Source organism: Indicator indicator, chromosome 15 (assembly GCF_027791375.1).
Source record: "Indicator indicator isolate 239-I01 chromosome 15, UM_Iind_1.1, whole genome shotgun sequence".
NCBI classification, from domain to species: domain Eukaryota; kingdom Metazoa; phylum Chordata; class Aves; order Piciformes; family Indicatoridae; genus Indicator; species Indicator indicator.
The window spans coordinates 18517333-18540811 of record NC_072024.1 but is presented as its reverse complement, the minus strand read 5'-3'; the positions used below and the strand labels follow the sequence as shown (position 1 = coordinate 18540811).

Genomic DNA, 23479 nt, shown 5'->3' with positions numbered 1-23479 from the left:
CTGATGAGAGTCAGAAATGTGGTCCTTACCCACTGGTGCTCTTTTATCCTGGACAGCACCTGACACAGACATCATCAGTGAAGGCCACCAGGCACTGCAGCCAGCACGCAGGAGCCCAGCTCGCTCTCTCAATGTGTCCCATGGGTTTGGCTGCCCCACCAACACATCCTGCCACCTCCTTTCCCACTCCCATCCCACACCTTGTATGTCAGACTCGTAGCTGGTGGATTCTTCTGCTTCCTGGCTCATGGGTAGCTGGTGCCTGTGCAATGGTTGCCATCAGTTTCTCCTCATTGTGAAGGTTTTGCCTCTTCTAGGATTGTGTCTCTTCCCACTTTCCTCACTTACAGGGATGTCGCGTCCCTCTCCCATGGGTATCTCCCTTGGTTCCTGCCCATCTCAGACCTGGCTGGACAGGCTTACCACCTCCTGTGTTCCAGGGTACTCCCAGGGTGGCTGTAGGTGCTACCAGGATGACCCTGGCTGTTCTGGGAATGTCACAATTGGAACAAACCTGGGTGCCACCAGGACGGCCATATGTGAACAAGTACCCCTGGGTACTCTGGGGAAGAACCTAAGTGCCCTGGAATGGCAGTAGATGCATTGGTGATGACTCTGGGTGCCACCATAAGGGCCCTGCGTGCCCATGAAGGACCCTTGGTGTTCTGAGGATGGTTCTGGTTGCTCCAAGGATGGCCTTGGGTGCTTCAAGATGACTCTGCGTGCTGTGGCGATAGCCCTTGGGTGCTCTTGGGACAACTCTGATGTGTGAATGCCACCAGTATGACCCTAGGTGTTTTAAGAATGACCCTGGATGCCCCAGTATGACCCTGAGTGCTCTAAGGACAACCCTGGGTGCCCCCAGAACAGCACTGGGTGCAGTCTCTGAAGAGGAGAATGCAGCAGACCTGCCACCTGTCATTAGCCAGGGCCAGGTGCTGCCAAGGAGTGCTGGGCAGGTGCTGGGGGCCAGCCATGGGCTCTGGATGGGTGTAAAGCCTTACACCACCTGTCTGCTCTCCCCCTCCACAGCCTGGGGCTGGTTCTGCCTCCCTACAGCACGTACTACATCCAGGCCAACCTGAGCGACCAGATCCTGCAAGTGAAGTGTAAGTAGCCCCTGGCTTTCCCAGCCACCCTCTTGCCCTCCTGCTCACCTCCATGCCAGCCCACAGCTGTCAGGGGGAGAAACACAAAGCAAAAACCCGTGCAAAAAGATAGGGCTCGCTCTGAGAGGCAAAACCCAAGACAAAGTAAAAATAGGAGAGGCATGAGTAGAGATGAAGGCACAGAAGGAAAGTGAGCTGCCTGCCTGGGGTGCCCCAGGGTGCCAGGGTTTGGTCCAGACTCTTTGCACCCCAAAAGCCAAGCCCCAGGCTGCAGCAGGAGCTGCCAGTGCAGGCAGGGGCTGCACTGCTGCCTGCTGGCCTCCGGGGATGAGGGGTGATGCTGGAGCAGCCAGTTAGTTTGTGAGCCTGGGAAAGTTTGCATGGATCTCTTTTTAATTTGCTTTGGTTTATTACAATTCTTTGGTTTCCGTTTAAGCCATTTATTCTTTTTATGAGTTCAGTTTCAGTTGATTTTGGTTTTCATTTGGAATTAATCTGTGTACGTGTGTGTTAGCCTGGCCCTCCCCTCTCTCTCTCTTTCTCTCTCCCCTGACCCCCCAGTATTTTTTCCACTGGAGGTCCATGCTGCTCCTGGGGACCCTCTTCCCGTGGGAGAATTGGACCCTTCCCTTCTCCCCTCTGGTTCTCCCTGTTTCTCCCCCTCAGCCGCCCCGGTGGCTTGACCCCAGATCCAGCCCTGCCAACCCTTCCATCCATGGGCAGGAGTGCCATGTCCTATGGGGACGAGGCCAGGCTGTCCCCATCCCTGGGAGGGGGGATCCCTCTGTCCTCCCCAGCCCTGCCCGCCGTGCTGTGCATGCCCCCATACTCAGTGAGGACATTTTGATATCAAGACTGTTGCAACTGTTTGCTACTGACTCTCATTTTCTGTTGGAGTATTGAATATATATCTATATATATTTCTCTAGTTTTATCTTTGCATTGTTTTTTATTCTTATTTCACCATGACCTTTTCTTTTCCTTCCATTACTGGGTTTTTTTTTTTCCTTTCTTTTTTCTTTTTTTCATGTCGTTTTTTGCAAGAGGTTTCCTTTTGGTATGATTATGATACACAATATTTTTATTCAAACAACGATTGAATAAAATATTGTTTGTGCCCCCCTTCCCCCTTTCCACCCAACCCCCTTTTTTTTTGTTTGTCGTTTTTTTGTTTGTTGTTTTTCTTGCTTTCTCTCTATGGTGGATTCACACAGTACCAAACATCAAAATGAAGGGCAAGTATTTTCAGTCTCAGACCACTCACCTTCACCACCCCGTCCCCTGCCCCGTGTCCAGTCCCCTCCCCCAGCCCCCTGCTTGCCCATCTCCCTGCCCGTTTGCCACGCCAAACCTGCAAACCACCACTGACCCGTCCTTCCTCTCTCCTCCTCCTCCTCCTTCTCCTCCTCGCCCCCAGTTCCCCATTTATTTGAAAGCAACATGTCTTGTTCTGTCCATGAGAGCTTTGTCACGACAGTCCCCTACTCCCTCCCCACACATTGCTCCCAAACCCAGTTTGATATCGTTGGAGAGCTGATCTCGTATGAAACTGATGTTTTCAATCCACGAGGTTTTTGGTAGCTAGTTTGATACCCTGCTCTTCCTCCCTGCTCCCACCTCTTCTTGCTCCTCTTCCCCGCTCGCCTCCTTCAGCTCCTTCTTCCCTGACCCAGCTCCTCTGCTTCCTCCTCCCCAAGACAACTCAACCTGAAAGGGATAGGGCTGTGCAGGGAACAGGGGGCTGTAGAGTGGGTGCCCAAAGGTGGCAGGGACAGGAGGCAAGTGGGGGACCTAGTCCTCTGCCACCATCACCCACTGGGACAGGCTTTTTTGGGGAAGCTTCCCAAACAGAAGCCCTTGGTGGAGGTGGAGATGGGACCACCCCAGGGCAATGCCACCCCACTGCACAGGGGACAGTGAGCCTGGGGATGTGGGGTGGCCAAGCCACAGGGTGCCGCGCTGCCTGCCCCCATGGGTTGCTCAGGGGCTGCCCGTCCCCACTGCCACAAGGCCCAGCATGGCATGAAGCCCATGGCAGCCACAGTGTCCTGGTGCCATCCATGACTGTGCAGCCAAATTTGAGCCCAAAGTTCCACCAAGACAGCAGGGCGGTGCTGGGGCTAGGACATCACCAGTGTGACCCAGGGCAGGATTAGGCCCACATGCCCACCATGCCTGGGCGCTCACCAGAGCAGGAGGGATCCCACAGCTCCAACACAGCCCCAGAATGGGCTAGGGAATGCCCCAGAATGCATGGTCCCAGGGGACCCACTGTCACACTCCCTCCCACACACGCCCCACACGACACCCTGCACACGGCACCCACCAGCAGCCTGCCCAGCAGCACCCACATCCCGGCACAGGCAAGGGGACAGCTGCAGGGGTCATGGCAACGCAGGGGGATACAGGGTGGGGGGACAGGGCCAGTGGGCAGGACAGCAGGACAGTGGAAGTGTTACCCTCAGCCCTGTTCTATCAGCTTTGAGTTGCCTCCTCCCAGCGCCCTTGCGATGGCAATGCTGATGGACCAAGTACGAGTGTTTTGTACTCCTTTCCTCCTCCTTCTTTTCCTCCTCTTCCTCTCATCGGCTTGTACCCAGCCCGTGCCTACAGCCCTCGGAGAGCAACAGTCCAACCTCTGGCTGTGCCATGCAATGCACTGGGGTACAGTGGGAGGGCAAGGGGGTGGTGGTGCCTGCCATGGGAGACTGGCAGACCGAGAATATCTCTGTAGCACACTCCTCATGCACCCTCCAACCCAGCTCACAGGCACGAGCTGAACCCCACATCCACCACCCCTCTGGCAGGGGCTCCCTGAGAGGCATCCCAAACTCTGCTGGGCTGTGATTCCCCCTTAAGGTAGAGCAAGGTGCCGGGCGAGTGTGGGACCCTGTCCTGCTGGGATCCCACCGCTCCGGGGAGGGAGGGGGGCCAGCAGCGCCCGGCGGAACATTGCACGGCACTTTGCTGGGCAGGGAGCCTCTGGTTGGACTGTCCTCAGCAAGGTTCCCCGTTTGGCCGTGTTGATGCCTGAAAACTCTTTTTTTTTTTCTTCTTCTTCTTTTTTTTTTTTTCTTTTTTCATTTTCTCCTGACAACCGAGTATTTTGGTGATCCTCCTCCGGCCAGGAGCGCAGCATGTGGTTCCCTGCCCTCGTCCAGCACCTTCCACCCCCTGCCCCCCGAGAGAGAGACGCCCCTACACCCTCCCAAACATGCATATATATACATGTGTGCACATATATATATGTGTGTGTGTCTCTGTGTGTCCCTGCGTACACGCCTCCAGCTGCACGTACGCACTCGCCCGCCTCCAGCCCACCAACCGAGCAAATTCGAGCCGAGAAGGGTATACCTCTCCCAATTTGGCTATAACTTTCCTTCCCGTGCGGTGCCAGCGATAGCAGAACGGCCTTTTCCTTCCTCTCTTGTTACCAAGAGCAGCAAATGCCTTTTTATTTTTTTTGTTATTGTTCCCTCCCCTCTCTCTCTGTCCGTCTCTCTCCCTCCTGGCCCCTGGCGCCCCCGTCCCTGCTGCCCGCCGGATAACCTTCCCTTTCTGTTGCAGATTTTGAATACCTGCTGCCCAACAGCTTTGAGTCGGAGGGACATGTGTTCATTGCACCCAGGTAGCTTTGCGTGTGCGCTTGCCGAGGTGTGCATCCACCCCGGCCCTGCTGCCGAGCCCTCGCCATCGGCCCTCATAACCGCCTCATCGTGCCTTGTCCCCTCTCCCCGTCCCGTCTCACCGTGTGTGTCGTGTGCCCGCTCGGCCCTGGGGGACCGCCGCCGGGACCCCGGCCCCGCTCTGCCACCCGGTTGCATTCAGCACGGTATATATGCACCTGCCCGGCCCGGCCGCTGTGCGTGCATATATAGCTATAGTTTCTGAAAATTGGCCCCCGGAGCGAGCCGGGGCGGCGCTGGCATCATACAGTCGTGCTGGCTGCGGGGGGGTGAGGAGCAGGAAGGACAGCTTTTGGCTCAGATTCGGGATGCCCGGGGTGGTACGGGGAGGCTGACGGCTACAGACTGCCACCAGGAACTTGAGGACAGCGTGGTGTCCCTGGACAAACGGAAGTGTCCCCTCCCCTGGTACTGTGCCACTTAGTGTTGTCACTCAGCAGGGACAAAGGGCTGTCCCTCGGTGGGGTGTTAAGGGAGCCCTGTATCTCTGCCAGCATCCTGCCCTTCCTGCTGCTGACCAGCTCCAATTAACATTACCAGCTAATCACCCATGTGCTTACCTGCCATTATTGCAGCTAAAAGCCCTGTTAGGAGAGGGTTCATCCTTGCAGTTCTTGGGGACTGCAGAAGGTTGAAGCCACAGTTCAGCCCCACTTGTGCCACCTGCAATACCCCCTACCCTACCTGTCTACAGCAGCCATTGTTCCCTTATACCGGTCCTGAGTAAAGCAGCCCAAAATGTGCAGTTCCTGTGCAGCCCCAGCATTTTGGGGAGCACTTGTTCTCTGGGTGATGCCCAGGGCAGCAAGGGGTGAGGTCTGGAAAACGTGGGACCCAGAGCAGAATATTGTTGAGAAACAGAAAAACCCTGTGATTAAAATATTGGTCTGTAACTGTGTTGGGGGGAATAAACAGGGAGGTGATGTCCAAGCCCAAGGCCTAGGGAGTGGGTCTCTGCCCCCTGACTGCTCCCCAACAGCTCCCAGCTGCCCTGCTTAGGCTGCAGTGATGGGGCCAGTGACCAGCATGGGGCTCCATGGCCAGTACTGCCAGAGAAAAAAGCGGGAGGGGGGGGGTTTTGAAAACTGAGGTGAGCCCTGGTGCCCCCATGCCCCCAAAAGCAGTTCTCTTGGCACCCTTCCTCCTCTGGGCACCAGTGTGGTATGACTGGGGAGGATTTTGTGCCTGGGGCGGGGGCCTGGCACCCAGGGCGACTGTATGATCTGCTGTTGGCACTGCTGTGCCCATGGGCCACTGGGAATTTTCAGAAACCATATATCCCCTGTCCCCCGTGGGTGTGTGAGTTCCTGTATCTGTGCGTGTCGGTGTAGACACTTAGGTGGCCGCTCCCCGCAAGCAGGGTGTGGGGGCGCCAGGCTGGGCTAGCCAGGGTACCCCAGCTTTTTCAGCTGCCTCATGGGCATGCTCCCTACCACCATCTGTTCCAGTATCTGTCCTCTTATTGAGGTTTTTGGCAGAGTCAGGAGTTTGGCAGAGGGGACATAAGCAGGGGGAACCCTAAGCCACCACACACTCCTGCAGCCACATCAGAGGCTGGGAGGCTCCAATACCCTAGGGTGGCACTAACCTGTGCCAACCCACTAGAACCTTGTGTGACCTATGGGGTCATGGCTGTTCACAGCATCAGCAGGGCCAAGGCTCTGCGCTCAGGGTAGTCCCAGTCCAGAAAGGGGACACAGCACTCTCCACAGTGCTCACCCCAGGAGGGGCTCAGTGCCAGCGATGCCCATGGGCAAGTGCCCACCTCCACTGGCTGGACCACACCCAACACCTAACTATCTATGCAAAAGATACAGATATGGCTGCCGAGTGCCTGTGTGGTGCCACCAGCACAGCCACAGGGGCTCCCAAGCCAAAGCCCTGCTCACACCCACAGTGGAGTCCCCACTCCTCAGGGGAGGGCAGGGTGGGCATGGCAGCACCTGCCTGGTCACACAGGTAAGTATAATAGAAGAAGTGGCCAATCCCACCAGTAGCCCAACCTGGTGAGAGATGGGCTCAGGGTTGTACCACGCTGGGCAAACTGGGATCTATCAACCTTGGCCCTGGAAGAGGTGACGGCAGCTCTGTGCCTGTGGCAGTGACAGACCCAGTGGCTAGCATGACAGCCAAGCCAGCAGCACTGCAGGCAGCAGAGGCTGGCTGCCAGGTAGTCTGCAGAGATGCCCACAGCCAGCTGCCCCAGCAGGGTGACACTGGCTGGAGTGGTGGCACATGACCACCATCGTCCCCCTGGCAAGCCTGGGTGCTGGCAGCACGGCCAGCACCTTCCCCTCCATCCCTGGGGGAGAACTGACCTTGCCTTTTCCATCCTCGCGAACGACAAACCTTGTCCCCCAAATCCCAGAGAGTATTGCAAAGACCTCGACTTGTCGGATAACAACACCGAGTTCCTGGAAAACTTTATTGCCCTCATGGAAAAAGTGACCCCAGACTCCAAGCAGTGTGAGTAGCTGGGAACGACTGGGGAGGGGGCTGGCAGCAGGGTTTGGGGGCATGAGGGGATGGGGAGAGATGAGGGCAGGAGGGGAAGTGCTGGGGTTGGGGTCCTGGAAGCCACCACAGAGTGTGCTCAGAGGCAGGGCAGGGGGAGCACAAGTGTCCCCCAGCAGGGCCAGCCCTCACCTCCTCCTCCTCCTCTGCATCTTCCTCCCAAGGTGACAACTTCCTCCTTCACAACCTGATCCTGGACACAGGCATCACTCAGCAGCTGGTAGAGCGAGTCTGGAAGGACCAAGACCTCAACACGTAGGTGGAGACGAGGTGGCTGAGGACACAGGGACATTAGGACAGGCTATGGGGACAGGGATGGGAGCAGAACAAAACTCAGCTGATGGCAGGCTTCTCTCCTTGCAGGTACAGCCTCTTGGCTGTCTTTGCAGCCACCGACGGCGGCATCACCCGCGTGTTCCCTAACAAGTGAGTGGCTGGCTGGTGTGTGCATGTCTGGCCCCCACTGGTGACATGCCTACTCCCACGGGGCCATCTCGGGTGGGACCAGAGTCCAGTAACAGTCATGACCATGGCTGCTCTCCCCCAGGGCTGCAGATGACTGGGAGGAGGAACCAGAGCCCTTTAATGCCAGCTTCTATCGGAGGAGCCTGGACAACAAGGGCTACATCTTCAAGCCGCCTTACAGGGACAGTGAGTGCTAGCTCAGGGTGTCAGGGGGTGGCACAGGCTGACACTGGCTCCACGTGTCCCCTGATGCCACTCCTGCCCTCTGCAGCCAGCTACCAGGCACTGGACCTGGAGAACAACACCATCGGGATCCTGGTGAGCACCGCTGTGGAGCTCAGCATCGGGGGCAAGACACTGAAGCCGGCAGGTAGGCAAGGAACAACAGCTTGGTGCCCTGGTGTCACCAGGCTCAAGGGGGACCCTGTTGTTCCTCACAGACTGAAGTTTACCTTATCTCCCCTTTGCCCCAGTGGTGGGGGTGAAGCTAGACCTGGAGGCCTGGGCTGAGAAGTTCAAAGTGCTGGCAAGCAACCGGACGGACCGTGACCAGCTGGGCACCCGACGGGTACGTGTCTCAGGGCTCCCATGGTGCTGGCATAGTATGGGGACAGGGACAGGGATGGGGAGGGAGCCCTATTTGCTGAGGAAGTAGCTGGGGAGCACTACGCAGTGTGGTGCCTGTGGTCCCACTGGGCTTGTACCTCCCACACAGGCCTGCCCCTCACGCTGTTCTATCAGGGGGCATCTATCCCCACCCCTTGGGGACACCACCCTGTATGTTCCCTCCTGTCCTGGAGGACAGTTCTGGAAGGGATGATGGCCTTGCTAACCTGTTCCTCTGACTTGGTTTTGGTTGACAGTGTGACCCCTCCACCAGCTGCGAGATGGACTGTGAGGCCAATAACAAGGTGGGTGGAGGGCAGGGATGGGGACCGCAGGCAGATGGCTGGGAGGGCTCCCTATCCGTAGCCCACCCTGCCTGTGCTGTCTGAGTGAGTGCAGCCACCTGGCCCCCTGCCCCTACCAGAGGTCAGCCATCCCCTGCTCCCTCTCGCAGGGCGAAAGCCCCAGGGGTTGTGCCCTGGACTGCAGAGCCCCACTGAGGGGACTGTGAAACACCCCAGGGCGGGTGATGGTTCCTGCCAGCTGCACCCAGCACAAGTGTTCACAGCAGCAAAATGCTCCTGAACAGCCCTCGAACTTGAGGACAAGGCACTGACCTCCCTGCCTGACTGCCTGTCATGCTCCAACCCTGCCTGTCCTGTTTTCTCTGGGCATGGCTGGGGATGAGTGACACTTCCCTCCCTTCCCAGGACCTCATCTGTGTCCTCATCGATGATGGGGGCTTTCTGGTGCTCTCCAACCAGGAGGACCATTGGTACCAGGTGAGCAGTGCCAACATAGCAGCCCTCCTGTGTGTGGGATGCCAGTGGGGAGATGAGACCTTTGAGCTGGTGTCAACACAGCCCTGCTCAAGTCCCCAGCAGAGGACACCCACAGTGAGGTGGAATTTGGGTCCAGATTCAGTGTTCCCATCCCAGGTGGGCAAGTTCTTCAGCGAGGTGGACGCCAACCTGATGTCTGCCCTCTATAACAACTCCTTCTACACACGCAAAGAGTCCTACGACTTCCAGTCTGTCTGTGCCCCCGAGGCCCAGAGCAACACAGGCGCTGCGCCCCGTGGCGTCTTCGTGGTGAGCACCCATGGGGGTGGTGACCACCAGGCACTCTGGGAGCACGGGGACAAGCAGGTGTGTGGGTCCTCAGTGCCCTGCGTGGGGACCTACTGGCTCACTGCCCCCCTCTTTGCCCACAGCCCACCGTGGCTGATCTCCTGAACCTTGCCTGGTGGACTTCGGCTGCAGCCTGGTGAGTCCCCTCCTCGGAGGCTGTTTCCACTGGGGAGTGCCACAGCATGTCCCCAGGCCTGGGACAGCTGTCATGGATGCACTGCCTTTCCCCAGGTCCCTCTTCCAGCAGTTCCTGTATGGCCTCACCTACAGCAGCTGGTTCCAGACAGGTGAGTCCTTGGGGAGCCCCAGGGTGGGGAGCTGGCAGAAGACTTGGTGGGGGCATGTGGCCAGGGATGCATCGCCCCTGGCCCATGGCACTGTGCTGGCACAGAGGAGGTGGCAGGGGACAGCATGGAGGCCAGAGAGACGAGCTGCATCATGAAGCAGACGCAGTACTACTTCAGCACTGTCAATTCCACCTACAACGCCATCATTGACTGCGGCAACTGCTCCAGGTGGGTCTGGCCCTGCCATTCCATCACCCTGGCAGGCTTGGGGACACCCTTTGCCAGAACCCCTGTGCAGCCATCTGCATGGGGGTATTGAAAAATGCTGTGCAGTGCTCATGAGGGGACTGTGGTACCCAGACAGGGAAACAGAGTGCAATGTTAGCATCCCCATGGGCTGTAAGGGGACACTGACGTTCCAAGGGCTTCTCCAAGTGGGATTGCGTCCTGCAAGCCCATCAGTGCCATTTACCTGGGCAAGCCCCTATGCATGGGGATGGAGATGGGCATGGGGACTGGAACAGGGATGGAGATAATGGAGATGATAGAGATGGAGGTGGAAGTGGAGATGGAGATGGAGGTGGAGGTGGAGGTGGAGGTGGAGGTGGGGACATCCCACCACTGACTCAGCTTCCCCTGAGCCACCTGCCAGTAAGGCTGGTACCAAGGACTGGGATCAGGATCAGGATGCAGGGTAATTGGGGTCCACGCTGCTGTCACGCCCCCAGGCTCTTCCACGCACAGAGGCTGGCCAACACCAACCTGCTTTTCGTGGTGGCTGACAAGCCCCTCTGCAGCCAGTGCGAGTCCATCAAGCTGCTGCAAGCGGAGGTAAGAGGTATCCTTTGGAGGCTGAGCAGCATCCCGCAGGGACGTGGTGGTGGAGGGGTTGGGGGAGAGGTGGATGCTGCAGAGCTGGGCAGGGGGGCTGGGAGTTGCAGGGTCAGCTGGAGGTGGGAAGAGCTGACTCGTAGGTGGAGGGGCTTGGGGTGGCCATGAGGCACCCCACATGCTCCCACCACCCTGTGCCTGGTGGTTTCCTTGACCTTTGAAGCCCCCCCGAGGGACCCCAACCAATGTGAGCTGGTGGACAGGCCCCGCTACCGGAAAGGCCCCCACATCTGCTTTGACTACAATGCAACAGTACGTGGGGTGGGGGATGGGATGTGGGGGTGCAGGGATGAGAATAGCCCCAGGAGGGGTCCCCAGCGGAAGGAATTGGGGCAGTAGATGCCCTCTGGGTGGGGAGAGCAGAGCCAGGGGTGTCCCCAGGGGAGCAGAGCTATGGAATGTACCCCTGGGGGAAATGGGAGCAGTGGATTCCCCCTGAGGGGGAGTGTGGAGCTGTGGAGGAACCCTGGGGAAGCAGTGCCATGGGGTATCCTCCTGTTGGGTAAAGCCATAGAGGGACCGTGGCAGGTGGGAGCCTTGGGGTGCCCCCTGGAGAGATCAGAGCCATGGGGGGAGTCCTTGGGATTGCAATGCTCAAGATGTCCTTCTGAGGAGGAAGTGGGGCCATGGGGGTCCCCAGGGGAACAGCAGCATGGGATGCCTCCAGGAGAGTGGAGCCATGGGAGTCCTGGGGCAGGAGAGCATAGCAGAACTGCAGGAGAGTGGCAGGTGTCCTTGGGGTGTGAAGCCACCATGGGAAGTACCCTACAGCCCCTTTCCCTTTGACCCTCCAGGAAGATACCTCAGACTGCGGCCGAGGGGCATCCTTCGCCCCCTCCCTGGGGGTCCTGCTCTCCCTGCAGCTGCTGCTCCTTTACTCCAGCACCAGCCAGCACCCGCTCCCCCCGGCCGCCTGCCTTTAGCAACCCCCAGCCACCCCCACCAGCTCTCTTTTCTTTCGAGCTCCATCTCCATCCCCCTCCTTGGCTCAGTGGAGCAGGAGCAATGTCCCCTTCACTGCCTTGGGGACCCCTGCAATGCTGCCCTGTGCTCCCTGCTGGCCTCAGCCAAAGAAGAGTTGGGGCGCAGGCAGGGGCTCCCTGGCAGAGCAGGGACCAAGTCATGCCCTCCTGGCTTCTCGGACTTGGAAAGTGGCACTGGCACCCTCTGCCCGCGACACCCTGTCCACCTCGCCTATTTTTTTAGCCTGAAGATTTTAAAGCAGATCTTTCTACATCGAGTTTCTGACATTTTCTTCGCCTGGAGACCAGTGGTGTTTATTGTCAGCAATGAGGACACATGGGAAAAAAAAAAGAGGTGGGCGGGGGGTGGAAAAAAAAGAAAAAGAAAAAAGGACTTGACTTGACTGTGCGGGTCAATATTATTTTTTCCAGCAGGTTCCAGGCCCCTGGGCATGCAGGGCAGCTCTAGCATTCCTGCAGGCTCGGGGCAGGGGCAGAGAGCAGCCAGCTGTGGCCTTCACCAGGGCAAGATGGAGGCCTGGTCCCTGCTTTGGGCTCAGCTGCTCTACTGCATTCTTGGGCACAGCTACTGGGGTGAAAAAGAGAAGAGGGAAAAAAAATGTATTTTGTTTCTTTTCTGTTATGCAGATCACTGTGAAATCCTGCCCACCCCAGCACCTCCAGCCACACTCGCCCTGGCAGCCCTGCCAAAGAAATCATGCTGGCCTGGGGAACATGCTGCTTGTCCCCAAGGGCAACATGCCATATGCCCTCAAGCAGGTTGTGCCATGTGCCCCACAGTGGGATGTGCTCCCAGTGGGAAATGGAGCATGTGGTGCCACATGTCCCCAGAAGGGATGTGCCACGCCTTCAGGCCCATCCCTTGGGGCACCATCATGGGGGCTGCTGGCAGGACACAGGAAGGGAAGCTCACAGCTGGGATGCTGCCAAGGTCCTGGCTGGGGGCACTCAGTGCTGGGAGGTGGGAGGTGGCCCTGTATTGGGGCACCCCAAGGTGCTGGGACTCACACCAGGGCGCTCAGGTGGGGGTGTCATCCCTCCCACCAAAACAGTGGGTGCTGAGGTGGACATAGGGACTGATCAGCCCTGGAACACCACTGTACCCCACCACCACAGCCAGGAGAGATGCTGCGGGGCTGGAGTGGCACAGCACAGGGTGCAGGGTGCCCAACCGTGACATCCTAGAGTGCTGTGGTGCAGGGTGCAGGGGTGGCCCTACCCACCCCACCCATGTCCCTCACTGTTCCCAGCAGTGCCAGGAGACCCTGCCCAGTCAGGCAGCCCTGGGGACCCTCATCCCCTAGGGGGACCCTGCTTAGAGCCACCCTATCAACTGGACCCAGGGGAGCCCCCTCAGCACAACCACACCGGGGGGGACTGAGGAGGGCACCAGGCGCTAATTAGTGCTGGGGTTAATTAATGGTCATTCTGCTTGTAGCTTTTTCAGTGTGTGTTCGGTTACTGTCTCTGGGACCGTGTTTGAACAGATGGCTCTGTGTTACCGGGAGTGTGTGTACTTCTGTAGTCTAGTTAGGTGCTCTGCCAGAAAATCACCACTATACATACCTATAAATATATACATATATAGTCTATTTTAAGTTAAAAACAATGAGACAAAGGGGCAGCACGGCCCTGGGCCATCCCACCAGGGTCATGTCCTGCCCTGTTCCCACCTGAAAGCTTCTCTCTGCTCATGCAAAGGTGTTGGGTTTTTAATTGATTTTCTTTATTTTAGGGTGGTTTTTTTTGTTTTGTTTTTTGGTTGTTGTTGCTTTGTTTGGGTGCCTTTTTTGTTTGTTGGTTGATTTTTTTTTTTGTACAGAAGAGTTGGAAAACTTAAAAATCCAACAAAAAGACAATTTGTAAGATATTGTGCGTGTGACTCCTTGTAAAATATTTTCAAATGGTTTATTACAGAGACTCAGTTATTAAATAATGTTCATATTTTCACTTCACAGGCAGTGGCTGCGTCATTGCCCGGGTATGTGGGCAGAGCCGGGGGGAGGGGACAGCACAGGGAGGAGGCGGGCAAGGGTGCTCCTGCCAGCGGGGCTGCTGCCCGCATGTCTGCCTGCGCCTCTGCTGAAAGGCCGTGAGGACGGACGTAGGCAGGATGTGGCACGGGCTGGGGTACAGGTTCAAGGACACCCACAGTCTGCATAGGCCGTGGGGTAGGCGGGGCTCGGCCCCGCAATGCAGTCCCTTCAAGATTCCACCTCCCCATGTGCCCCCCTTTGCTCACATCCCCATGTCCCCTGTGTCACCCCACCACTTTCTGCTTGTGTCCGTTTGAGTCTGTGTCTTCGCATCCCTGTCCCCCTGTCCTGTGCGGCCCGTGTCGCCGAGTGCCCCCATGCTCGGCCGGTGTCTGTGTAAACCCACACAAGGTTTGTGTCCCAACCCCCAGTCCATTTCCCCATGCCTGTCCCCCTAACTGAGTTCCCCCATCCCTCTCCTACGCTTGTGTCCCGCTATGTCTCTCCCCAGGTTCCCCCGTGTCTGTGTTTCGTTCCGATCCCACCCACGTCCGTGCCCCTCCCCGCCGCGGCCGGACTCCATGTCCCAGGGAGCCCCGCGGCCGGACTCCATGTCCCAGGGTGCCCCGCGAGCGGCCTCCAGCCCCGCCACCCGCAGCGCCAGGCCCGGCCTCGCTCTGCGCGGCGCATGCGCACAGCTGCTGTTTGTCCGCGCCCGGCCTGGCCTGCGGCGGCTGTTGGAGGAGCTGGGGCCTAGTCAGGGGCAGAGCGGGGCCCGGCCCGGGGGAGGCGGCCCCGGCGGGCGGGCGCTGGGACAGACCCGTTCTGCCGGTGGGGGCCGAAGATGCGGCGGTACCTGCCGGTGGCCCGGCAGCACTTCCTGGCGGCGCTGGCCGGCACGAGCGTGGTGGTGAAGTCGCTGAGCGCCGCCGTCCTCCTGCTCTACCTGCTCTCCTTCGGTCTGGACACGGCCTACGGCCTGGGGGTGACCCCCGGGTATCTCCTGCCCCCAAACTTCTGGGTGTGGACGCTGCTGACGCACGGACTGGTGGAGGAGCGGGCCTGGGGCCTGGCGGCCAGCCTGGCCACTCTGGGGGTGGCTGGGCGGCTGCTCGAGCCTCTCTGGGGAGCTCTGGAGCTGCTGGTCTTCTTCGCGGTGGTGAACGTCTCGGTGGGGCTCCTGGGGGCCCTTGCCTACTTCCTCACCTACGTGGCCTCCTTCCACCTTCCCTACCTGTTCGCCGTCCATATCCACGGCGGGCTGGGCTTTCTCGGGGGAGTCTTGGTGGCTCTCAAGCAGACGATGGGGGACAGCACCGTTCTGAAGGTGCCCCAAGTCAGAATGAAGGCTGTTCCTATGCTCCTGCTCCTTCTCCTGTCTCTACTGCGCCTTGCTGCCCTCGTCGAGAGCAATGTACTGGCCTCATACGGCTTTGGGCTCCTCTCCAGTTGGGTCTATCTCCGTTTCTACCAGCGGCACAGTAGAGGCCGTGGAGACATGTCCGACCATTTCGCATTCGCCACTTTTTTCCCCGAGATCCTGCAGCCTGTGGTGGGTCTGGTGGCCAACGTTGTGCACAGCATCTTGGTGAAGGTGAAGGTCTGCCGCAAGACAGTCAAACGCTACGACGTGGGCGCCCCGTCATCCATCACCATCAGTCTGCCGGGGACAGACCCCCAGGATGCTGAGAGGAGAAGGTACCACTAGCCCTGCTCCCACTGGGCATCATTTCTATGGGCAGAGAGGTTCAGAATGAAAATCCAAATGAGAAAGAGGGGGAGATTTGGGCACAGGGTGCTAACGGGAGGCTTTCTCCAAGGACTCTGCTGGGGGCTGCCCTCCTTGCCACAGAGGTCATGGGGAGTGGTTTGGGTGGTTAGTAGGATATTGTTCTGCTCTTCCAAATGTGGAGCAGTGGTAAAGTGCAGGGTAGGAGTGGGGAGATCTTAGGGAAATGGCAGGTAAGGTTAGAGGTCCCTGCAGAAGGAAGGGAAATGCCCGCTTGTCCAGGCAGATGCCAGTGCCCTGCTTGTGGCAGCCCTGCACCCATCATTTTAGCGCAGGGAAAAGCAGTGAATCAGTCCTGTGCCCCAGACTTCCCATGCCTGGCACTGGCCTTCCTGACTCCCAGCAGGAAGGTTTGGACAAGGCATCGGCTCTCCGCTTTCCCTTTCCATGTTTTATGCCTTTCTTGCCCCATTCCCAGAGCAGCCCATATACCATCTGCCTCCGAGCACACCATGTGGCACAAAACTTGGTGCATGTAGTCTTGAGAGCATGGGTGGGTTTCTGTAGGCCAGTGCCAGGCACTCCAGATGATCTCCAGTGCTGCTGAATCCAGCCACTCCTGTCAGGAAGAAGCCAGGGACAGACTTGCACAGCGCCCAGTGGGGTTGAGCTGTTAACCCCTGCTCTGGCATTGGACCCAGGTTTAACCTACGTCTGCCCTTGCCCCACAGGCAGCTGGCTCTGAAGGCCCTGAATGAGCGGCTGAAGCGTGTGGAGGACCAGTCAGCCTGGCCTAGCATGGAGGATGACGAGGAGGAGGCACCAGTAGTGGTTGCAAAGGCTGACAGCCCACTGCTGGCTGACCCTGGCACTGCTGGGAAGGGCACCAGCCAGGAGTCCAACCTCATCACCTTCCAGGATGCCCCATCCCAACTGTGACCGGCCAACACACCACCCCTCTTCCCCACCCAGTCTCCATTGGAGAGCTGCTAACCCCCATCGTGTCCCCTCCCACAGCCAGGACCCTCGGCAGGGAGCAGGGACTCCTCCTGCAGCAGAGGCAAGGGGCTACCTCATTCCAGTGCTTCACTGCTGCCCATGGCCAGCACTGGGCATCCAGGACAATGCTGTTGGCACCACCAAAAGTACAGGGGTTCCTGGAGCTGCTCCCTTCCGTGCAGGACAGGCCGTGGATGTCAGCACTGGCAGCTGTTCTGGGAGGGGGACATGGGCCTAACCCCTACCCCGAGGCCACTGCACTTGCCCAGGTGGGAGCAGTCAGCAGCGCTTCCTCGCTTCTCCTCTGCACCAGGGGTCAGTCAGAGCGCTCAACACTTACTCCTCCTTTTTGAAGGTAGTTTCGTCCCTAACCAAGGGAATGGGAAGGCTGGCAGGTTTCTTTTCTGAATCCCTTTCCTATAGGCAGCCTCCCCCAGCCCCAGCAGGAGCTCACCATGACTGGTGAGAGGTTTTCCAAGTAAGGGGGGGTAGGCTGCTGGGCAAGAGGAGGCCACCCAGCCTCTCTTGTTAGTGGTCCAGCACCACCATCTCTGGGTTTTGTGCACGGGGTGGTTCTCTTTTCCTCCCTCTCCTGCCCCTGATGCCAGCCCTGCCAGGAGCCAGTGCCCTTGGACACTCCTTGGCTAATCTGTCAGCTTACACTAGAAGCTGGAATTAATTTTTACAGTGAGGCTGTTGCTGCTTCCTCTGGCAGCAAGTTTTCTTTCCTGCGGGTAGAATATGGGCTCCCCCTTCTCTTTCCCTTCTTATTGATGAGCTTTTGGTTTTTTTTCTGGATGGAGAGGATGCTTCCTGCAGCAGCCTCCTCACAGCTCCCAAACCCCAGGCAGCCCAGGATGCGGGTTGATATGTTGTGATTATTTTTTTAAAGGACCACATGAGAAGGTTTTGTCAACCAGGAAAAAACCAGACATTTCGTTATCAATAAAGAGTTCTTTGAAAGAGTTGGCTCCTGCAGCAGAGCAGAGGCAGGACAGTGGGGTGGATCCAGAGTGGCTCTGGGATCTCTTGCACAGGAGCCTGGGAAGGTGTGTTCTTCCTGGGTGCTCCCAGCAGAGGTGGGGAAATCAGCAGGGGGTTATGTCTGTCTGAAACCCAAAAGCCCCCCCCCCCCCCCATACCCCAGGCAGTAAAGAGGGCTTGTTGCACTGTAGCTGCCTGAAATCTTTATTAATAGAGTAAAAGCTCTGGATACAGAGGAATTTCCCAGCTTGGGAGCTGCTCCAAACTCTCCAGCCCTGCTGAGAGCAAGATTCATGTCAAGAAGGAGCCACTGCAGCAGATGGAGCCTTGCATCACCCAGCTACCCTAGTGGCAGGTGGGCTGGAAGGGAGGCTGTTGTGAGGTGGCGAGAGGTGAGGAGGTTCTTTTTGGCCTTCCTCAGGGCTGTTCAGGCTGGCTCCAGGGCTTGTTCCTCAGGCCTGTGCCTGAGTCTTGCTGCTCCCTGTGCCCCTCAGAGGGACAAAAATCTTCACAGGCTGCTGGTTTGCAGCACAGCTCAGTAATTTGGTTTGTAAAGTGAACCATCACCTCCTGCCAGGCTGAAGCTTCACTGGCCTGGCTGCAGGAAGGATTTGTGCGTGGCAATGGGTGGCCAGATCTGTTGCCATTCGGCAGGGTTGACTGTACCAGTCCTACGTAGCCCCCAGGTCCCTGCATGGGGCTGCACCTTGGGGACAGATGTTCCACTGTCCCACAACATCTGCGTTGGGTGAGCCACCCTGCTTGAGCCCTCCCATAGCTGAAGCCACAATTATACCCTGTTCTTTTTTCACTGGCCAAGCTGCCTCTGTGGTAGGAGAGGCAGTGCAGTGCCTGCTGCAGCCTCCCAGGTGAGCAGAAACACACTGCTCTGCTCACCAGGAACATGACAGCTCCTGTCCTGCCTGCTCCAAAGCATCCTTGGTTGGGAAGGGAAAAGGAGCAGGAATCCTGAGTGAACCTTCTGGTTCCCAATACTGAGCACCAAGCTGCCGCAGGGACCTGAAGCTTTACCTGTGCTGGGAAACATTCCCACTAAGGCAGGCAGGAAGTGGGCAGCTCCTGCCCACTTGGTGTCATGCATGTTGTTGCCATAGCTGACGCTGCAGACAATCCAAAATTCAAGAGATGAGTGAGTAGAAATCAAGTTCCAAGGAAACCCTCTGTGAGCAGGGGAGCCCTGGCCTCACTGGCTCGCAGAGGGGAAGTTTGGATCTGCGCCAGTCCCTCAGTGCTGGCTCCGCTTGCGGTACAGGTAAGCGTTGCTCACCTGGTTCATGATAACCAGGCTAGTGAGAACAGGACACAGCATGGCAAGGTACCAGGAGATGCTGGTCACTGAGGTAGTGAACCACAGGGAGCACATGCCCAGCATCAGACTGGCACAGCCCAGCAGGTAGCCCACAAGCCCTGAGGTCGCATGGTACAGCTTGAGCTTGGCCAGTGTCCAGTTTTTCATCAGCTTGGGGTACAGCAGGAGCACACCCCCCCCGCACTGCCCAGCAGCATACAACACAGTCAGCAGCCCCGTCAGGCCATGCCAGGTGACGAAGTGGGCCTTGCCATTCAGATGCTTGTTGTAGGTGATGATGCCCAGCCCCAGGAGGGCACAGAGGAGGGCAAGCAACTGGAGGGCCCAGTGCACCCGCACCTTGACTTTGCGGGAGAAGGAGCGGAGCAGCGAGGTCTCGGGAGAAAATATCAGCAGGGCTTCCGTCATCAGGAACGAGAACTGGGAGACAGAGGGAAGGAGGAGTGATAGGTTGCTCCCACCTCACCGCTACGGCCGGGAGCTAGACCGGCGGCGGCGGTGGTTCAACGTCGCCCAGGGTTCAGCGTCCCACCACCCACGGAACGCAGAGAGACTCTACCCTCACGCCAGGCGCTCTCCGCCATCAAGGCCCCTTCCTTGATGGAGGGAGGGAGGTACCCGTGACAGAGGGGCAGCACGGCAAAGTGGCCGGTAACCGGGGCGGCGGGACTTACCGCGAGCGTCATGAGTAGCGGATGCCAGGAGAAGAGGCCTGCAAGGGAAGCGTAGGCGCTGAGGTGAGCTGAGGATAGAGAGGCCCAGCCCCCCCCAGCCCCGGTTCCGGTCCCGATCCCGCCCCGGCACTCACTGGATCCGGGCCGTGCCAGCATAGCCACAGCGGTGGGGAAGCCAAGCGCCACGAGATGAGCGGCGGCGCCGGCGGCGGCGCGCAGAGAGCGGTACAGACGGGATTCAGTCTCGGCCGTAAGGGCCATGGTGGCCGGTGAATGGAGGGGGAACCGCCGCGACCGAGACCAGGGGGCCGGAGCGCGGGCCCCGATTTGACGAGCTGGGCTGTCCGTCCGCGTTAGAGCCCACTTCCCCCGCGCTGCGCCGCCGTTGAATGGGTGGGCAGCGCTGTCGCTCAGGATGAAAGCCCGCCCCCAGCGGCGCGGCCGTGTGACGTGTCGCCCTCAAGATCCGCGCTACGGTGGCTGGCACGGCCGTTGTGCAGGCGGTGCGCGCCGCTCTGTTCTGCTGTGCCTGCCGGCCCGCCGCACAGCCCGGCTCTGCCTCGGATCGCCATGGGCGGCAGGATCGAGTGCGTCTTCTTCAGCGAGTTCCACCCCACGCTCGGACCCAAGATTACCTACCAGGTGGGAGATGAGCCTCGGCCAGTGAAACCAGGGTGGAGGGGGCGGGTCACGGGGCAGGGCCGGGGTCCCGCAGCCGGGCCAGGCTGAAGCGGAGCCTTCTGTGCCGCTGCAGGTCCCAGAGGACTTCATTTCTCGGGAGCTCTTCGACACCATCCAGGTGTATGTCATCACGAAGCCCGAGCTGCAGAACAAGCTGATCACCGTGTGAGTGTTCGCCGCTATCCGGCTTTTTCTGGGGGGGCGGAGGCTCTGCCAGGGTGAGAGGATGGCTTGGTGATGGAACAGTAGCATCTGTCAGTTCTGGGCTCACGGGAGGCTCTGTGGTCAGCAGGATCGTTTCGATGCCTGCAGTAGCCTGTGCAGGGGGGTTGCAGACTGTGTTTTGTAGTCTGAGCATTTGGGGATTAGGCATTGCGTTTCCATCAGAGAAGACCCCATTCTCCAGAGCCACACAGGAACTAGCCTTGTGCGGGGCTTAAGCCTCCCTGAGGGCATAGGTGCAGGTTCTGCTTCTCTTCTGCAGGACAGCCATGGAGAAGAAGCTGATTGGCTGCCCTGTGTGTATCGAGCACAAGAAGTACAGCCGGAACGCTCTGCTCTTCAACCTGGGCTTTGTGTGCGATGCTAGAGCCAAGGCCTGTGCACTGGAGCCCATAGTAAAGAAGCTGGCTGGCTACCTTACAACCCTTGAGGTGAGGCCCAAGCCAATGTGAGCAGAAACAGGCTGCCTCAAGATCCACCCCCCACAGAGTCACCAGTCTCCTGGTACACATTGTGGGTCATTGGGTGTTGCTGGGGTAGGGACCAGGTTTACAGCAAGGAGGGTACTCTGCTGGCACATTGCTTCGAGTTTAAAGGAGGATGGGATCCAAGATGTGTGGTTCCTACAGTAAATAGCTCTGTGGGGAGGAGCTGATTTGATTTTCTGCTCTCTTTAGCTGGAAAGTGGCTTCATCTCAAACGAGGAGAGTAAACAGAAGCTGGTTCCCATCATGACCATCCTGATGGAGGAGCTGAATGCCAAAGGAAAGTGCACTCTGCCCATAGGTACGGCAGCCATGCCAATACAGCACTGAGGGCAGGGGTGGGACTGGGAGGCAGCTGAGCCAGCCCCTATCCAGATCAGCTCTTCCTGCACTGCTCCTGGCAACTCCCTGCCTGTCCACACTTGGAACTGGGGATGTCTGAGCTGGGTGGCTCAAAGGGCCAGGAGGGATGGGGTTGTGGGATGCAAACACTCTTCTCCATGTGGCATGGTGCTGTCCTGAGGCTGATAGTTGCAAGCTCCTGAGGGAGTACAGGTTTCTGTGGGCTCTTTGCTTTACCTGGCTAGATGAGTCAAACACCATCCACCTGAAGGTGATTGAGCAGCGCCCGGACCCCCCCATCGTGCAGGAGTATGATGTCCCTGTCTTCACCCAAGACAAGGATGACTTCTTCCACTCCCAGTGGGATCTGACCACACAGCAGGTCTGTGTACTTCAGTAGGGGCAGCATGCTTTGAATGGGATCTGTTTCCAGCCTGCCTGAGGGCAGAGGGGAGTTGGGCTGTCCCAGAGATCACCACGTTAATGAGCACAATTTGGTGCTCCCCTTGTCTTTGTGCTCATATCCGTGAGTAATCCATTCAACCCAAAACATGGATAAAATGCTGTTGAGGATGGAGCCTGCCCATCCCATTGTGCTTCCAGGCACAGGGAAGTTTCTTGGGCTTCAGGGTGATGCCTTTGGCCTCTCTTCTCTCTCTACTCTTAGCTCTTGCTTCCTCCCCTTCTAGATCCTGCCTTACATTGATGGCTTTCGGCACGTCCAGAAGATTTCCGCAGAAGCTGATGTGGAGCTGAACTTGGTGCGCATTGCAGTGCAAAACCTGCTGTGAGTGTGTGTAAGGGCCTCGGCAGCTCACAGGAGCAGGGGCAGGGGGTGTGCTGGCAGACGGAGTCTCACCTTTCCCTGTCCATCTGCAGGTACTACGGGGTCGTCACTCTCGTTTCCATACTCCAGGTGGGTCAGGCTGTGGAGTGTGGGGCCTCAAGCAGCATTCAGGCAGTGGCTGTGCTATTGGGGTGGCCATGTAGGGGGACAACAGGGCTCAGAGCAGGGCAGGTCTGATCTCAGAACCATGTCTGAGCAGATCTGGTTTTCCCTTGTTCTCCAGTACTCCAATGTCTACTGCACCACACCAAAGGTCCAGGACCTGGTGGATGACAAGTGTCTCCAGGAAGAGTGTCTGTCTTATGTCACCAAACAAGGTATGATGGTGTCACACTTCACACTGAGCTGCCAGTGGAGGCAGGGGAAGAGGGCAACTGACTGGTGACTTGTCCCTGCAGGGCACAAGCGAGCCAGCCTCCGGGATATCTTCCAGCTGTACTGTGGCCTGAGCCCTGGCACAACAGTACGAGATCTCATCTCCCGCTACACCCTGCAGCTCCAGAGGGTGGACGAGAGGTCAGAGCCAGCACCCTCCTGTTCAGTCCTTGAGGGTGATAGTGAAACCAGGGGTAGTAGGGCAAGTTGAGCCAGAGGGAGGGAGGAGGAAGTACCCAAATCCTGGGTCTGTGGGACAGGAAACATAGAATCATAAAATCATTTAGGTTGGAAAAGACCTTTAAGATTGTCACATCCAGCTGTTAACACATCACTGCCAAGTCCACCACTAAACCATGTCCTCAGGTGCCACATCTGTAAGTCTTTAATACCTCCAGGAATGGTGACTCCACCACTTCTCTGGGCAGCCTGTTGCAATGCTTAAGCAGGAGAGGGAAGCCTCAGGAGCACTGGATTAGGAAGGCAAAGATGGATTAGTACAGACAAATGAGGTTGGGACGATGAAGGGTGAAGGCTTGTGACAGCCCCTTTCCCTACAATGGTGTGCCAAGGTGGAACCAGAATGAATGGGAGGAGCTGGTGCATTTGACATCTGAGCATTGTGGTCCCTTCCCTTCTTGTGCCCAGGAGGCTTATCCAGTTTGGTTTGATGAAGGGCCTTATCCGGCGGCTCCAGAAGTATCCCATCAAGGTCAGCCGGGATGAGCGAAGTCACCCAGCCCGGCTGTACACAGGCTGCCACAGCTACGATGAGATCTGCTGCAAGACTGGTGAGGGTCCAGGCTCCTCCTCGCAGGTCTGGGGGTGGGGAGAGGTGAAGGGCTGTGCACTGGTTTCATGGTCTCCCTCAGCCCTTGGGAAGCCATCATACTGCAGGGACACAGGACTCTGGGCTAGGTTCTGTGCTGAGCTGGGGCTGCCAAGCCCATGCTCCAGGGGAAGGGCTTGGGATGCCCAGCTAGTGTCCAACTCCACTGTCGGGCACCCTGCTAACCCCACTACCATCTCCTCCCAGGCATGAGTTACAAGGAGCTGGATGAGCGCCTGGAGAACGACCCCAACATCATCGTGTGCTGGAAGTGACGGCGGACCCGGCAGCACCGGGGCCCGTGTGTCCCCCAACGCGTTGCCCCGTATCTGGCC

The 23479-nt window shown here is 58.1% G+C and overlaps 4 protein-coding genes across 4 annotated transcripts in view; 3 read left to right on the top strand and 1 right to left on the bottom strand.

Annotated features, from left to right (window-relative positions):
* The window catches only part of CACNA2D2 (calcium voltage-gated channel auxiliary subunit alpha2delta 2), a 203283-nt gene extending 191672 nt beyond the window's left edge, over positions 1 to 11611 (top strand). The window contains exons 21-38 of the mRNA XM_054387545.1: positions 1033 to 1109; positions 2324 to 2344; positions 4677 to 4737; positions 7164 to 7261; positions 7474 to 7564; positions 7673 to 7735; positions 7857 to 7960; positions 8046 to 8144; positions 8248 to 8342; positions 8638 to 8685; positions 9091 to 9162; positions 9319 to 9471; positions 9594 to 9646; positions 9742 to 9797; positions 9902 to 10025; positions 10526 to 10635; positions 10852 to 10940; positions 11483 to 11611. Of these exons, the coding sequence (XP_054243520.1) occupies positions 1033 to 1109; positions 2324 to 2344; positions 4677 to 4737; positions 7164 to 7261; positions 7474 to 7564; positions 7673 to 7735; positions 7857 to 7960; positions 8046 to 8144; positions 8248 to 8342; positions 8638 to 8685; positions 9091 to 9162; positions 9319 to 9471; positions 9594 to 9646; positions 9742 to 9797; positions 9902 to 10025; positions 10526 to 10635; positions 10852 to 10940; positions 11483 to 11611 (1543 nt within the window). The remainder of the gene's footprint in view (positions 1 to 1032; positions 1110 to 2323; positions 2345 to 4676; positions 4738 to 7163; positions 7262 to 7473; positions 7565 to 7672; positions 7736 to 7856; positions 7961 to 8045; positions 8145 to 8247; positions 8343 to 8637; positions 8686 to 9090; positions 9163 to 9318; positions 9472 to 9593; positions 9647 to 9741; positions 9798 to 9901; positions 10026 to 10525; positions 10636 to 10851; positions 10941 to 11482) is intronic.
* Positions 11612 to 14491: 2880 nt separating this feature from the next.
* Positions 14492 to 16699, top strand: TMEM115 (transmembrane protein 115). Its single transcript, XM_054387385.1, has 2 exons — positions 14492 to 15345; positions 16108 to 16699. Exons 1-2 carry the CDS (start codon positions 14492 to 14494, stop codon positions 16313 to 16315), a joined length of 1062 nt encoding a protein of 353 aa, XP_054243360.1. The 3' UTR covers positions 16316 to 16699.
* A 1553-nt stretch (positions 16700 to 18252) lies between these two features.
* On the bottom strand, positions 18253 to 19624 carry LOC128971774 (transmembrane reductase CYB561D2). Its single transcript, XM_054387450.1, has 3 exons — positions 19498 to 19624; positions 19364 to 19401; positions 18253 to 19109 (listed from the first exon to the last, which is right to left on the bottom strand). The coding sequence occupies exons 1-3, from the start codon at positions 19622 to 19624 to the stop codon at positions 18606 to 18608; spliced, it is 669 nt and encodes a 222-aa protein (XP_054243425.1). The 3' UTR covers positions 18253 to 18605.
* Positions 19625 to 19917: 293 nt separating this feature from the next.
* NPRL2 (NPR2 like, GATOR1 complex subunit) lies at positions 19918 to 23437 on the top strand. The gene is made up of 11 exons (XM_054387393.1): positions 19918 to 20005; positions 20118 to 20209; positions 20529 to 20697; positions 20944 to 21052; positions 21339 to 21475; positions 21783 to 21880; positions 21973 to 22009; positions 22164 to 22257; positions 22339 to 22456; positions 22964 to 23106; positions 23352 to 23437. Exons 1-11 carry the CDS (start codon positions 19934 to 19936, stop codon positions 23417 to 23419), a joined length of 1137 nt encoding a protein of 378 aa, XP_054243368.1. The 5' UTR covers positions 19918 to 19933; the 3' UTR covers positions 23420 to 23437.
* The last annotated feature ends 42 nt before the right edge of the window (positions 23438 to 23479 follow it).